The following is a 16093-nucleotide window of genomic DNA, read 5'->3' as shown; positions in this document are numbered from 1 at the left end:
AGAAGAGCTTGAAAGAATTTCTACAAAATCATCTTGTAACCTAGATGAGAGATCAATGAACTGAGGTATGTCGATTTCATAGTTGTTCCATTTGAGGCATATTTGTTTGTTCAGGTTAGCTTTGTTTAATTTTTCCTCCTTTGCTGCACATTTGAAGAAGTGCTGTTTAAATCTCTTCCTAACTCAAATTTTCCTTCTATAGTTTGTGGTCTAGCTCCATGCCTGCAACTCCCTTCCTTCCCCTCACTTATTCCTATTGGGATTTGCACTCGATAACTAAAAAAATAATCCAGTGCTAGTTGTTCTTTGCTTTGTTCATGGTTGACAGTGAAATCTTTGCTGCCCCGTTTTTATCTTTGCCTCACTGGAGGTGGTGATATTTTCTTCACATCCGGCGTTTATTCAGAAAAGCAGAAGAGAAAGAGAAGACAAGCAGCCATGCTTCGTTCAGAATTGAAATGTAGAGCTTTTAAATATTATATAGTTTTTCTGGTGACATTACATTGTAGTTAAAGTAGTATAGCTTTTCTTCAGTATTATGATTGCTTGCGATGAATAACTGCACTCAAAATCCTTTCATAATCCTAAAACTCATTGGTTCATTTCCCTCTATCTGAATCACCAATCTCAACCTTTAAGGAAAAGTCAAACTAATATTGCACACAACCCATCTCAACTCAAGCGAAAGCATTGAAATATATTACACAACCCGTTTCAATTCAAGTGGAAGAACAAGTAATTGACATAAACCCATCTATTCTGATCATAAATTTGTTCAAATGAAATGTTTAACCAATTCCATGCATCAAACCAAAAAATCATTTCTTCTTCCAACCTTTTGACACAGCAGTTTGTTAAATATCACATATCTTTGGTGTGCTAATAGTATTATTTTGTGACATTTCATAAATTACATAATGTTTTAAGATAATTTACTCAAATATGATGTCATATATAGATTAGGAAATAGAAAAATGTTACGGAGACGTTTAATAGGAATCAATTGCTTTGTTTGAATCCAAAAATGTGAGCTGCAACAATTGTCTTGAAATAAATATTTTAAGAACATAATGAGTCCAAGTATTCGTGAACTATACACTTCGCAACTCGAAAATATTCGAGCCACGCCATAATGTCCCCTCCAGCTGTTGCATCATGTCTTCTTTGGAACTCCACTCGTCGTCAAACAATGACTCGATGTCACAATCTGTTTTCGAACCGGAGAAGACCACTGAGTCGTCTGACATCTCCTTGGGCAACGCCAACTTGAATTAACGATGACTCTAAGGATGTGGAATACCATTCGCAAGCAATAATGGCTACAACATACTGGAGGCATAGGAAGGTGTTTGTATACTATAAGCAGCTTGGATCCTCTCAACAATTGTATCCACTTGCATTTGATATTTATAGAGTGTTGAATGTACTTGTGATGGCATTTTCGAAATTAATGTGTCAATTTTTCAAAATCAGTTTTCATTACTAACAGGAGAAAATTCATTGCAGATTGCAGGGAATATATTCTCTACCAATTAGAAAGTTGTCTATCCATTTGTGCTGCACAATCACATGCAAAATAAAATGTAATAATACAATATGGTACATATAATAGTAAAAGTACAAATCACTTCAAGGCAACAGGTTCATATGTGGCACAGAAAGTTTTTAACTTCTAGAGTCAGTTACAGCTAAATCTCATGAGGAAAATGCCAAAAAAATGGTGCACAAAAAAAAACATGAATAGGAAAGTGCACGACAACATAAGATGAACGCCAAGCAATCACCCCTTTCGCTCACGCGACATATTGTCTCGCTCGAAGCAATACTTTTCAAACTTGAAGCACAAAATTAGTGTCTTCGCGACACAGTACGAATTTTGATTATCTTTGTAGCAAAGGAACCACATGGCAAACATGTGGAGCACATCACCCTCATTCATGTAACCTGACGAGAGCAGTTCGTCAACATACTCGTCGATCGACATTCCTCCATTACTATGTGATCTCGCAATGGAGGCCAAATCTGTTCCGACGCTAACCATCTGCTCAAGTGATGTCGACATGTCTTGGGCACTGCACCATTTCTTATTTCCTCTATCCCTCCATTGTTTGCCTTTCCGTTTGTCACCACTTTGCCTCCCGGATATGTTCATCGAAGAGTTTTCTCTGTCTTCGTTTGAACTGCCACTGTAATCGATTCCCTCTGCGTTGATTGGCAACTTATCACTGACGTCTTCTCAATCACTGTTTGTGCTCAGATCGAAGCCACGTTGCGACAGCTTCGTTGGGGACAGTACATATTTCGTCGCATCTCCGATGTCCTCGAACAGCTTTCCATAAGTGTCATAAATCTCGCTACAATCAATGTGCTTGTATTTCGCATACTTTGGATTCTCCTGTTTCCAAATGAAAATGAAAATATAACGAATAATGAAACGCGATATTAGAATGGAAAATAGGATACGAATAAACGAACGCATGAACTAGAAGAAAACACTCAAATGCATGCAGTTAATGGCAATTTGATAATGCATTAACAGGAGCAAATGAACCTCCGTGTTGATCTAGATCATGTAGACGAACTAGTGTCACATACTAACCATCACAGTACGAAATTAACATTATTAAGAAATTATATTTGTATATCAATCATGCTTACACACAACTTCAATGAGACAGAGACTGCATGGTAGTACATGGAAGTTATAATGGAAATAATGCATCTTGATTTTGGCGTCCCACCAATGCTCCGGAGCGACGATTATACTGGTGCCCGAGCGGTACTCAATTCCTGTGCATCACAGTAGCTCGAACAGGTGCTTGTGCTACTCCGTAGTTTACTCCAGTAGTTCTTCATCTCAAATACAATCCAGTTCTTTCCAACTTTCTTGTAGAAAATTTCTGCGATACGCAGCCATCCTTTTGTGGAGAAGCATTTGCCTTGTCGGTGGCCTTTTGCGATCACGGTTTCACATGTTGAAATGAAGACCTTGCACTCTGAGGAGTTCCATTTGGCTGACTTTCACACTGCTGGTTGTAGGTCTTGCTAGTCGGATGCAGCACAGTGCATCGAGTGGGCACTGGCACTTGTGCTGAGTTGCAGGGAAAAAATTGTAATTTGTAAAATAGTGAAGGTGTAACAGAAGTAAATTAACATGCTACATTAAAGAGGCAGGGGGAAACAAGGTAATTGTCAAGTATTTTGGGCTCCTATCTTGAAAGCTTTTTAAGAGATTTCCACATTTTTTTGTTAGTTTAGGATCTGGTGAAAGGGCAAAAGGGGTATAGCATGATCCTTGGTTCAATTGCGTTTTGCTATATCACGTAGAAGCATAATCAAGGCAGACAACAAATAGGAAATATAAAAATTGAAAAATGTGCTTCACTAAATTGCAGACGAAATACGCACTTGTTGTGTAACATAAACTAACTCATCAATTTTGTGTAAACACAGAGATTAAGCAATTTGTAATAAATGTGAATGAATAGGAAAAGAAAGTTTCGAAATTAGCTGCCCTTCAAACATTCATTTTCGGGTCACATGTTCAACACCTACAATTTATTATTAGTGAAGAAGGGAAAAGAAGCCAATTGCAATTTCATTGACATGCGACGTTGCCCCAAAAAAAACACTACATTCTTAAAATATGAAAACAGTTTACTCATGAATTGGAGACAAAATATAATGAGAAAAGTATCAAAAACTTGTGAGTATATTCTAGTTCATAATTTTACTTATTTAATAAACGCCCAGTAACTTTTTCATTAAGCTGCAGATGAACTTTTCCAAGGAGAAGTGTATAATGGTTACCAGGCTTTTAGGGAAACAATTCCACTGCTGGCCGAAGTTATCTATTGTGGGGAGCGGATTTGTGATGGAAGTTCGATGTTTGGAAGGTGCTGAAACTAACCCGGGGTCGAACCTTGCTGTACGACGAGCTATGGCAATTCCGGTGGTTAGATGGAAGAGCAATTACCCAGTGGTTGTTGAAGAGCCCAGTTACCGCCGGTAGGAGCCTGGAGTAGACGTTGGTAAGGTGCTTCATTGGATGTTGGCCGAAGATGGTAGGCGGAGAGATCTAGGTACAAGGAAAACGAACCGCACCGATCTCGTATTGGGCTACCTCACCTTCAGCCGGCGAATACTGGACGACGAATCTTAGGTGGTCGAGACAATGTGGCTTGAAAATCTCGCCGACAGGGAGATCCAGTTATAGGAGAAGCAAGGGGTGTCGTTCGAGTCGATTGGGAAATCAGAAGGTAGGGCTGGAAATTCTAAGGGAAATCTGAGGGCAACAATTGCTAAACAAAGGCAAAAATGGGAGAACACAACTCGGGTGCTGAAACTAACCCGGGGTCGAACCTTGCTGTACGACGAGCTATGGCAATTCCGGTGGTTAGATGGAAGAGCAATTACCCATTGGTTGTTGAAGAGCCCAGTTACCGCCGGTAGGAGCCTGGAGTAGACGTTGGTAAGGTGCTTCAATGGATGTTGGCCGAAGATGGTAGGCGGAGAGATCTAGGTACAAGGAAAACGAACCGCACCGATCTCGTATTGGGCTACCTCACCTTCAGCCGGCGAATACTGGACGACGAATCTTAGGTGGTCGAGACAATGTGGCTTGAAAATCTCGCCGACAGGGAGATCCAGTTATAGGAGAAGCAAGGGGTGTCGTTCGAGTCGATTGGGAAATCAGAAGGTAGGGCTGGAAATTCTAAGGGAAATCTGAGGGCAACAATTGCTAAACAAGGGCAAAAATGGAAGAACACAACTCAACGACATTGTTCCCAAATTCGCAATCTGACAGAGAATTTTGGTGCTAGGCCTGTGCTGTCTTGTCAACTTTGTACAAAAATGAGTTTTGGTTCAAAAAAGCTAATTAAATTGAGCACCAAACAGGGGTTATGTACTCATAAGTGAACATGATGTAAGTTTCTTTAAATGCACTTGTCAATTCAATAGCCAATCCAGACAACAACCCAAGCCAACGTGAGAATCGGGCTACATTGCCCAATAATAATGGTTTGTACAAACTTGAACTATTGCTTGACCCAACTTACGTACACTTTATAATATTGTTGTGTGCCTATGTCAATATTTGATAGGCTAATTTTTTATTTTATTTTATTTTTTGTTTACATGTAACAATTCCCGCCTTTAGAGGTGGCTAATGAAAAATTACCATTGCCATATCTCCTGGGATTAAAAGTTTGTTTAAGTCGATAAAAATAAACTCTCTCGAAGATTTAGAATATGAAAATGTTTCTTATTCAATTGCACCAGGCACACATATTTATACAAGACTCTTAACGTATAACATGAAAACACAAAAATTGAACTCTTTGTGGGTACCAGTGTTCGGGCAAGCTTTTGTTCCTTGATCTGTTGGGACACATTTCGCGATTTACCTCCCTCACGATGTTCTAGGAACAGGGCGGTGGGGGCTCTCAAGGTTGGGGTTTAACATTTATTTATTTATCTATTATTATTATTATTAAATTTTTTTTTTAAAACACAAAGATTCTAGAGAACTACTCACCAGTTAAATATGATAAAATTCTTTTGCCACAACTGTACTCTCACTTTATTGCTTTCAAGCATTGACTAAGGTAGAGATTGTGTCTATTTATTTTAACAATCAACGTGATCTGTGTGGCTTGGTGCAAATTAATATTTTATATTCTTAATTGCATGCTTTTTTCCACACCTACTAATTTGAATTGCTTTTCCTTTCTCAGACAAGTGATCTAATTATTTAGACACAGACCAATACGATATGAGGTCGGTGAGAAGGTGAAATTTTCATGGAAAAATTTCATAAATAGGCCCTCAGAGTTGTTAAAAAACTCAATCTTTAGTTCCCACTAACATAATTAAAGTTAGCAACTAGCAGAAATTCACGACTGGAAGTAAGCCATAGTCGAATTGAGTCTTTTAGACTTGTTGAGGTGATTGTTGATTATTAAACCTACTCCACTGGGCAATGGAAGACTTCTCGTCGTGCAGATGTCCTAATCTGAGATTTATGCAGTATTAAAATAGAAAATAAACAAAGAACTTATGAGGTTCAGCCCGCGCATCAATGTCTAATGGACAATTAATTTTTCTAAATTTGGCGTACTCTTTAATAGTGATCCACGCTAATCGCGCAGAAGTTTTCCCAGTGAGATTATTTTCTCAACTAAATTAAGAAGTAACATAGAGCGTTTTCTTGATAGTTGATACATCATCATCATCACAAGAATACATTTAGTTCTGGAAGAAAGATCAAAGGATCAACCAATTCTTGGCGGATTGGATTGATAATCCATGGTTATAAAACGATCCTGTGGAACTGCCTGAATCTGACACCATCCATCTCTTTCTTCATATTTCTTTCTACTTCCTTTGCGGTCAACCCTACAACCCCAGCCCGTGATATTTTCCCAGGTAAATGTCCTGGGAAGTGGGAAACCTTAGAAACACCAAAAACTTCTAATGATTTACTTGCGTAAATTCAATGTAATTCAATGCATAAAATTAAGACAGGTTGAAAACACTAGTTTTTATTTTCTGGACTCGGATAAAAAGTAAGGTCAAGAAATAATTCTTTTAATTCATAGTTATGGTACTCTTAATCATTTGATTTTTTTGAACCAGGTTGTGATTCTCATGTTCAATAACGAATACAAAAATATATCGATTTATTTATTTTCTTAGTGAGATCAAGCTCTTGAACGGCTTAAAAGAAGCTCACCATCTCACAAGAATAAAGCTCTTTGACAGATTTCTTTTTCAATTTTAGAGGACCAACTGTCCAACTTTATCCAATTCCCTGCTAAATCCGACGTTCACGGGTATGAATGATTGCTTTCAGTCACTTCCGTTTTGCGAGATTACCTAATCCATGTTCCTACATTGATGTGTATGTTTCAGGTTTAATAGAAATCTAGAACGTTGAATGTGACAAGTCACTTAGGCAATATTATATCGGAAAATTCTGCTCAAACAGGGGCTGTCAGTCAGCTCCTGATTTGTCCAAGGCCCCTGTCAGTGTAGTGCCTCCCTATTATATCAGGGGAGATGCTAGATCCGTCCAGGGAGCTGAAATGGCGCCCTCCCCTATTTGGACAGGGCCTACAGATTTATCCTTACATCAAACAAATTATTGCTTCTGTATCCAATTCATTGACAACACGTCGAATATGCAGTATTACACCATGTCCTACAAGTATTAACCATGTCAATTGCTCCCTGCAAAGCAAGTCATTCAAGTTCAAACATTTTAGGGTGAGTTATCAAATCTAGCCCTCTTTTGGTGTCAATTAAAATCTATAAGCACCCGTTTGGGTCCCACTATTTCACATTATAATGAGAGGAATATTAATTTTTTTTTTGGAGAATGTGTGGTTATAAAATAAGAAAAAAATTTAGATTTACGTATAATATTATACACACTTCGTCCCATTTATATAGATTGATTTTATTTTTCACATGGATTAAGAAAGTCGTATTTAATGTTATTAAAAAAGTAATTTTTTTCTAAATATTTTTTTAATTACCCTTATTTGTATTTGTACCATTTCGAGATTAAGTGAGAGAAATTGGTTATCACTATGCAAATTAAATAACGATATATTAGTAAAAAAAAAAAAAAAAACAAAACGTTCTCTATAACAAAAAAAAAAAAAAAAAAAATAAAAAAAAAAAAAAAAAAAACAAAACGTTCTCTATAACAAAAAAAAAACAAAAAAAATTATATTATTGGGACATAAAAATGGGATGAAAAGTATTATTGAAGAATGTGTGGTTAATAACAAGAGAGAAAAAATGAATTATAATTTAAAGAGAGAGAAAAATAAATTTTAATCTAAGTCAAAGTCAAAATTTATTTCAACCACATTTTATGAGTCTCAAAACTTTTTAACCACACTTCATTAAGTTCTATCAAAATCTATTAAAAATCTAATTTAAATTTATTTTTTCTTTTTACTATTCAAAAATTTAATTCTCACCAAGAAACAGAACCACCAAACTGTGTGGTATTTAACACATACAACCAAAGTAAATGAACCGTACCATGTTGACAGATGAGCAATAAATACAACATTAAATTAGAGTAGTGGTTATTACATCCTAGCATAGACATTGCAAACCCTTTGCTCCAAGATTCAGCCATGGTCCCTCTCAAAGTTGCAGCACTGATTTTTTACATTCTAAGCAGTTTTCTTACAACCTCAAAATCTGTCGATGAATTCTCCTACAATGGATTTCGATCAGCAAATCTGAGCCTCGATGGCATGGCAAAGATCGCGCCCAACGGTCTCTTGAAACTAAACAATGCCACCATACTAGAGAAAGGTCATGCCTTTTTTCCTGATCCTATTGAATTCAAGAATTCCACTAATGCCTCGGCTTCTTCCTTTTCTGCATACTTTGTTTTTGCAATGGTGTCTGGCTATCAAGAAATGGGCGGTCAGGGAATTATTTTCGTGCTTTCGCCAAGCAAAAACTTTGAAAGAGCCAATCCAGCATTATACTTTGGCCTTTTCAATAAAACCAACAGTGGCAATTCTTCCAACCATATATTTGGAGTGGAACTTGATACAATCAAGAATGTCGAAGTTGACGATATCGATGATAACCATGTTGGGATTGATATTAATGGACTGAAATCCGTATCTTCAAAGACATCAGGGTATTGGGATAATCCGGATTTGTTTCGTAACTTGAAACTTAACAGTGGTCATCCGATGCAACTTTGGGTTGAATATGATGGTATAGAGAAGCAAATCTCTGTTACATTAGCTCCACTGCATAATTCCAAGCCTAATAGAACTCTTCTGCAGATATCATATGATTTATCATCTGTCTTAAAACCAACCATGTTTGTTGGCTTTTCCTCAGCCACAGGGCCTATACAAATAGCTACCCATTATGTTCTTGGATGGAGTTTCAAGATAAATGGTATGGCTCAACCACTTGATCTCTCTCGACTTCCTAAACTACCTCGTATAGGTCCCAAGAAGATATCGAAGGTTTTGACGGTGTATGTGCCGGTGATTACTACGGTTTCAGTATCACTAGCCATATGGGGAGTAGTTTGTTATGTCAATAGGCGGAGGAAATTTGCAGAAGTGCTTGAAGAGTGGGAGCGTGATTACTCTCCTCAGAGGTTCAAATTCAAAGATTTGTATAAGGCCACTAAAGGGTTTAAAGATAAGGAGATATTGGGCAGGGGAGGATTTGGAAAAGTATACAAAGGTGTGATGCCTAGATCTAAAGTTGAGATTGCTGTTAAGAGGGTATCTCATGAATCAAGACAAGGGATGAGAGAATTTGTGGCAGAAATTGCGAGCATGGGTCGACTACGCCACCGGAATTTGGTGCCACTATTGGGATACTGCAGGCGTAAAGGTGAACTTCTTTTGGTCTATGAATACATGTCCAACGGAAGCCTAGACAAGTTCCTTCACAACCAACCAAAGGTTACCCTCAATTGGGACCAAAGATTTCGAGTGATCAAAGGCGTAGCATCTGGACTACTTTACCTACACGAAGAATGGGAACAAGTCGTGATCCATAGAGACATAAAGGCGAGTAACGTATTATTAGATGGGGAATTAAACGGACGATTAGGCGATTTTGGGCTTGCAAGATTGTACGATCATGGATCAGACCATCAGACGACTCATGTGGTTGGGACACTGGGGTACCTAGCCCCAGAGCAAAATAGAACTGGGAAGGCCACAACAAGCACTGATGTTTATGCTTTCGGGGCATTTTTGCTTGAGGTTGCATGCGGGAGAAGGCCAATTGATCCCAAAGCTGCCCCTCACGATCTAATTTTGGTAGATCAAGTGTTTTCCTACTGGAATCAAGGTGACATTTTCCAGGCAGTCGACCCAAATCTAGGTAACAATTACGTAATAAAGGAGATGGAAGTAGTATTAAAACTTGGCTTGCTATGTTCTCATTCAGATCCGAAATTTAGGCCTAGTATGCGTCAAGTTATGCTGTATCTTGAAGGCGCATTGGCTCCACCAGAATTGCCTTCAAGTGGCCTAAAATTTGAACAACATGATGAAGGGTGCGACGATATCCCCTTGTGGTCATATCCTTCTTCTTCTTCTGCTCAAACAGTATTTACGCAAACTTCCTCGGTCACAAATTGCCTCTCTGGAGGCCGATGAAAACATTGATCAATCTGTGATATTTCGGGTCCTCATTACTGACGGAATCCAAATGATCTCTGGATTAGTTAGAAGATCCTTTCGGGGTTGGCTAGAGCATGTTACTTGTAACGTATGTAAATAATATCATGATAAGTTACTAGTTTTGAAAGAATTTTCTTTGATGTAGTGTATTTGGTTTCTATCAATAATATCCTTAATGATTCAAAATAAATAAAAATGTATTTCAGTGTCACCTTTACAAAAAATTAATAATAATAATAATAATAATTAATTAATTAATTAAGAAGCTAGAAGGCCATACATTAAGTACGAGCCTCCACTAGAATCTTTTCAGGAGGAAAATCATCTTCGAAACTAGAAATAGTATTTAGAGGAAGAAATTTATGTGGGAAGCTATAAGAGACCAAGTCGGTTTATCATCAAGGTACTTTTGTAGAAAAAGAATTTGATTACGGCCAATATGAATTCTTTTGGAAAAGCCAAAATGAAGAAGCTGTTTCTAAATATGTAGAGGTAATTTTCAAAAAATGTTTTGTTTAACTAGAAGTCTAGTGAAACAATCCCTTGAGTTCTTTTGGATGGATGTACCAGGAATTCAATAAAATCATTAATTTGTAAATAGGAAGCACTAAAAGTCTCACACTTCCGTGTCACTTTTGACTTGCGAGTTTTCATAAATATAGATACTTCCAGACTTGATGAAAGGAGGATATTGATTATCAAACCCATTCGTTTATCTATAAGAAAAAATGACATTTCTTTATCTTTTGAGTTGTTCTATCGAATTGATCTTTGGTTACAATCTTACATGTCACACAAAAATGTGGATATGGACTGATTTTTCTAAGTTGGGCTTGCGTGGAAGGATACACAGGTTGACAGGAAAAATTCATAATTCAGCTGTATTGTTTTCACCAATTCAATTTTCAAGTCCTAAGTTTAAAAGTGCAAAAACCAAGTATTTATTTATTAATTAAAAATTAAATGTAATAAGGTCACGGTTATAGAACTAATAGTCATAGATACAAAATCTTAGGTCACAATTTATTTATTAGTCACATATCATTAAATTAATTAGTCACAGATTATTTTGGGATTACAAATAATTTTTTTATAGATCATAGATTATTTAGATGGTCACAGATCTAAAAATTTATAGGTTACATATTTTCAAATTTATTGATAACAGTTAAATATTTGGTCACAGATGATAACATAAGTCAAATAGTGGTCACAGATCATCGCCACTAAAACTATCGCACCGCCATTGTCATCACGGCCACTTGCGACCACCCTTACCCCATTACCGTCGCCAAGGTCACATTGTTACATCTCATTTCGTATTAGTCAAAGGTCAATACTATTTATTCAAAGTCAATGTTTGACTAGTCAAAGTCAAAGTCAAATAATGACTTAAATGAAATAAATCATTTTAGTGGGACTTGAATTGACCAAATTATTTTTGGGAGTTTATTTTACAAATTGACAACATTAGAAGGTTTAAGATGGATAAAATTTAAATTTGGGGAAATACTTATTAATTATTAAATGTTAGATAACTTAATAAGATATCATCTGAAGCTTGGAAGACTTGATAGCAAAAGGGTTGAGTGTTGGATTACAAGTGGCACTTTGCATGCCATTTCTTCATCATTCATATTACATACATACACACAAGCAAGTTGAGAACCAACTGGGGCAGAAACAGTGAAAAAAAAAAGGAGAAGAAAAAAAAAAGGAAATTTCGATAAGGTGATTTAAAAATAAGTTATTTCTAGTATTAAGCTTGAATTCCTTAATTTTGAAAAGTAAGTAAAATGTTACTTATTGTCAAGTTTTGTTTAATTTTATAGTTATTAGATTGTTAGATTAAATTCAATTTATTGAAGGAGTTAAGTATAATAAACTATGAAATTAAGTAAAGTGAAAGAAAAACTAGTTTTAGCGATTAAAGAGACTGTGAAAATCGTTTAAACGTGAAATGATTAAGTTTTGGCATTGCTTATTTAATTATTGAAATTTCATAAAAAAGTTACTTGTTGATTTAAAAATTATATCATATTTCAGGCAACGATACTGACATCATGACAGCTTACCAATCGGGTTGATTTTGCAAACATAGTACTGTAAGTGAAAAAATATAAATATTTTTAAGTATTTATAAATTAAGTATATTATCAAAATACGTGCAATTATGTATTTGATTACATGATTATTATAAAAATCTCTTTTATTATGATATATGTGGAATTTCAAGGATTATTTATTGTACGTTTGTCACTTGGTATATGAGACATGTGATATTGAGATTTGTTTGGCATGTAAGACGTAATATTGAGATCGACCAGAAAAGTACCCGTGATTATGTACTTCTTCTAGTTTACAAAGGGGTCTTGGTCGTGTTCTATCCTACACGAAGGGGCTTTATCGAAAATTGGTCTCGACCGTGTACATATAGTTCACAGGAGTGCTTTGGCCGTGTTCTAGAATTGATTACTAAAGGTCTTTGAGACCGGCTTTCGTTCACGGAGGGGGCCAAAGGTCCGTGGCAAAAGTGCTTAGCCCGAGGGGCAGATTATAGATTTTAGTCAGAGGGTACATTTTTTGTGGATCACATGTGATGTGATGAGATGATGGTATAGATATCAACTTATGACTATATCATGATTATGAGATGATATTTACAGTGTTATAAGAATGACTTACTTTTTGCTATAATTATATGACTCTATCATGTGAATATTAAATGATATAAACTGAATGTTTGGTAAAAAATGTTTAAAGAAGAAAGTATAATTATTTTCGAACTCTTCTACTCACTAAGCTATAAACTCATATATTTTTTCGTAATTTTTTTATAGGTAGCAATTGATTCTTTTAGCTGGAAGAGCCTAATGATTTCGGAATGAGAGCCACACGACATGTTGAGTGTTATAAACTCATATTGATGAGGTATAAAATAAATAATTTGGGCCCATCTCATTATATTTTACATAGCATTGAATTTTGGCGCATATTTTGTAGTAAGTCATAGTCAGCCTTGGTGGTGGATCTGACATCTATTCAGTATCTATTATCGACACACGTCACGTTCCTAGTCTATTAGGGTGATTCAGGACGGGACGTGTCAGAATGGTATCAGAGCATGGTTATAAAGTTTTGAAAGTCCTTGTAGTTCATGCATTGACATATCATGCATGTTCAGTAGGTATAATCACATGTCGTGGTGGCAGAAATCACAAGCTATCTAGCTTGAACATATGGAATCAAAAATGATAGAAAGATATTTTTAACAAATCCAGAAAAGATAGTGTGTAAATATGATAGTTGCAATGATCCGATATTTGGAAATGTTATTAGTTGTTGTATCGGAATTATGGTGTATGTAACTTATTAAGAGTTGAACAGATTTTAATGATTTTATAGGTTGTTTATGTATAGGCATTTAAAGTGATAGATGGCACAACCACTTAATTATCAATTTATATATTGAATTACTTGATATAGTTTGTACGACAAATAAAAGGGAATGGTATGGTAACAATTAGTGAGGAATTTCAATTATCTTGGGTGATTCCAATTATTTCGTTTATTTATGAGATGTTTATTATAAGGGACGTGAGAAAAAAAAAGGACATACTTCATCATGATTACTTATTATGGGATAATATGTTGCTCAAGAAATAGAATTACTTGGATATGTGCATTTAGGTATGTTTATGTGAAAAAGAGAGAGAGAGAGAGAGAGAAAGAGAGAGGGATTAGAGAATGCTAGAGTTGGAATTTATTGAGATTGAAAAATTAGCATAAGAAATCTTAGTGGTATATTGATGTGTAAAAAAAAATAATGATAAATAAGATCATGTGATAAATATGAAGGTTATTATTTTGTGATGTTAGGAAAAAATTGATATAATTAAATGTTTTAGGCTATACAATATGACAATAAACGACAAGGTTATATAATCATTACATGATATGGTGAATAACAAGTAAACGAATATTATGGTTGTTCTATAGATAAATAATGAGATGATATATTTGGGTTATTAAGTTAATTCATTTTGCCAAGATCATTTGTTGGATTATTATGTTATATTATATATACAATTTGGAAGCTTTGAGCCAAATTTGAAGTTAAGGTGAATTTAATCAAGTTTTAGTGGTGTAAATTTTGAGTTATTTTTTATTGTATTTTTGGATTTTGTGGATAAAGTATTACATTCTTCTCGAGATCTATACATTATAGAATATATGGATGATATGTGGATAGTTTAATGTCCAAGACGATCATCAAATTTAAATTTTATTCAATTGTACAACGATATTTTCAGATTATAATCGTAATTGAAGGTTTTCGTGCGATATACAAGAAAGCTTATGCATTGGTGCTAGGCTATTAGCCTCTTTATATGGAATAAGAGTATAGAATTATTATGGATTAAATGTTATAATTGTCTCTTCATAGGAAGAAAGAGCACCAAAATTGTGTGGGTTTAGAAATATTAAAGTTTTGCCATTAGATAAAATTCTGAGGAAATATTTACTTTTGTATCTAAAGTTGATGAAGGTTTGATTTATGATAATGGATTATGTTAAGGTTTAAAATGTGCTTTGAAGTAAAATGATGAATTATGGATTATACGATAGATTATTGAAGATGCATTATTAAAACATGATTTATAGTTGATTACATTGGAGTTGAAATTAAGAATTATGGTGTTATCACATGGTGGGAGAGGACAATACTTATCGATTACAGGAGTTTAAGGTATATTTTTCTTCAAAAGAGTTGAACTTGAAGAAGTGTGTATATTATTATTGGGCGATATAGAATTAAAGGAAAAGAATACCATATTAAGTTATTTCAATTGTTGTTGGGTATAACTGAAATTTTAGAAAATCATGAACAATTGAATTTTTGCAAATATTAGAATGGAAGAGGTTACCCTCAAATAATTTTCATTTGGGGTTCTAAATACACTGAATGGAGACAAAATGGTATTTAGATTATTAATGATAAATCGACAAAAGTTACAGGATTATTTTCAAATAATATAGTCAGTTTATGAGATACATTAATAAACTAAGTATGAATAAGATAGTGATTTATATGGTGGAATTTGAGCATCTATTTTTGGCTGATATAGGGAGTTACAGAAATAAAGTACATTGTGCAATTTCTTTTAATAGAAAGCCAGAGAATATGAAGACAAGTTCACAAGATATGTTATCAACGCATGGGATTCTATTTAAATGGAATTGAGATACCTAGTTAGTGAGACCAAAAGTTGGAAAATAAGTTATCAAGGTGGATTGTAAAAATCATTCAGGATAAGGCATTGTGGAAGATTAAATCTGTGCGCTACATATTTATTGGTTTGAATCCTAGCTGAATGAATTTCGAGGACGAAATTCTTTGAAGGGGATAAGATTGTTACATCCCATTTCCCATTAGTCAAAGGTCAATACTATTTATTCAAAGTCAATGTTTGACTAGTTAAAGTCAAAGTCAAATAATGACTTGAATGAAATAAATCATTTTAGTGGGACTTGAATTGATCAAATTAATTTTGGGAGTTTATTTTACAAATTGACAATATTAGAAGGTTTAAGATGGATAAAATTTAAATTTGGGGAAATACTTATTAATTATTAAAAGTTGATGACTTAATAAGATATCATATGAAGCTTGGAGGACTTGATAGCAAAGGGGTTGAGTGGTGGATTACAAGTGACACTTTACATGCCATTTCTTCATCATTCATATTACATACATAGACACAAGCAAGGTCAGAACCAATTGGGGCAGAAACAGTGAAAAATCAGTAGAAAGATAGGAAGAAAAGAAGAAAAAAAAAAAGAGAAAAAAGGGAGAAGAAAAAAAAATAGGAAATTTCGATAAGGTGGTTTAAAAA

General features: G+C 34.9%; 1 protein-coding gene and 1 long non-coding RNA gene across 3 annotated transcripts; one reads left to right on the top strand and one right to left on the bottom strand.

Annotated features, from left to right (window-relative positions):
• Window positions 1–1628: 1628 nt before the first annotated feature.
• Window positions 1629–4330, bottom strand: LOC111399745. 2 transcript variants are annotated; one of them, XR_002703787.1, is made up of 3 exons: window positions 3811–4330; window positions 2659–3091; window positions 1629–2395 (listed from the first exon to the last, which is right to left on the bottom strand). It is a non-coding gene; the product is annotated as an uncharacterized LOC111399745 (long non-coding RNA). The 2 variants fall into 2 exon arrangements; XR_002703788.1 differs by having other exon boundaries at window positions 2696–3091.
• A 3775-nt stretch (window positions 4331–8105) lies between these two features.
• Window positions 8106–10326, top strand: LOC111399744 (L-type lectin-domain containing receptor kinase IV.1-like). Its single transcript, XM_023027210.1, has one exon. It carries the CDS (start codon window positions 8157–8159, stop codon window positions 10170–10172), a length of 2016 nt encoding a protein of 671 aa, XP_022882978.1. The 5' UTR covers window positions 8106–8156; the 3' UTR covers window positions 10173–10326.
• The last annotated feature ends 5767 nt before the right edge of the window (window positions 10327–16093 follow it).

Source organism: Olea europaea, chromosome 9, assembly GCF_002742605.1.
Source record: "Olea europaea var. sylvestris chromosome 9, O_europaea_v1, whole genome shotgun sequence".
Lineage (NCBI taxonomy): Eukaryota > Viridiplantae > Streptophyta > Magnoliopsida > Lamiales > Oleaceae > Olea > Olea europaea.
The sequence above is the reverse complement of the archived record's forward strand: the minus strand, read 5'-3'. Positions and strand labels throughout refer to the sequence as shown.

Excerpts from the sequence above, each read along its gene's own strand:
- LOC111399744 (XM_023027210.1), top strand. The coding sequence starts at position 8,157 with ATGGTCCCTCTCAAAGTTGCAGCACTGATTTTTTACATTCTAAGCAGT.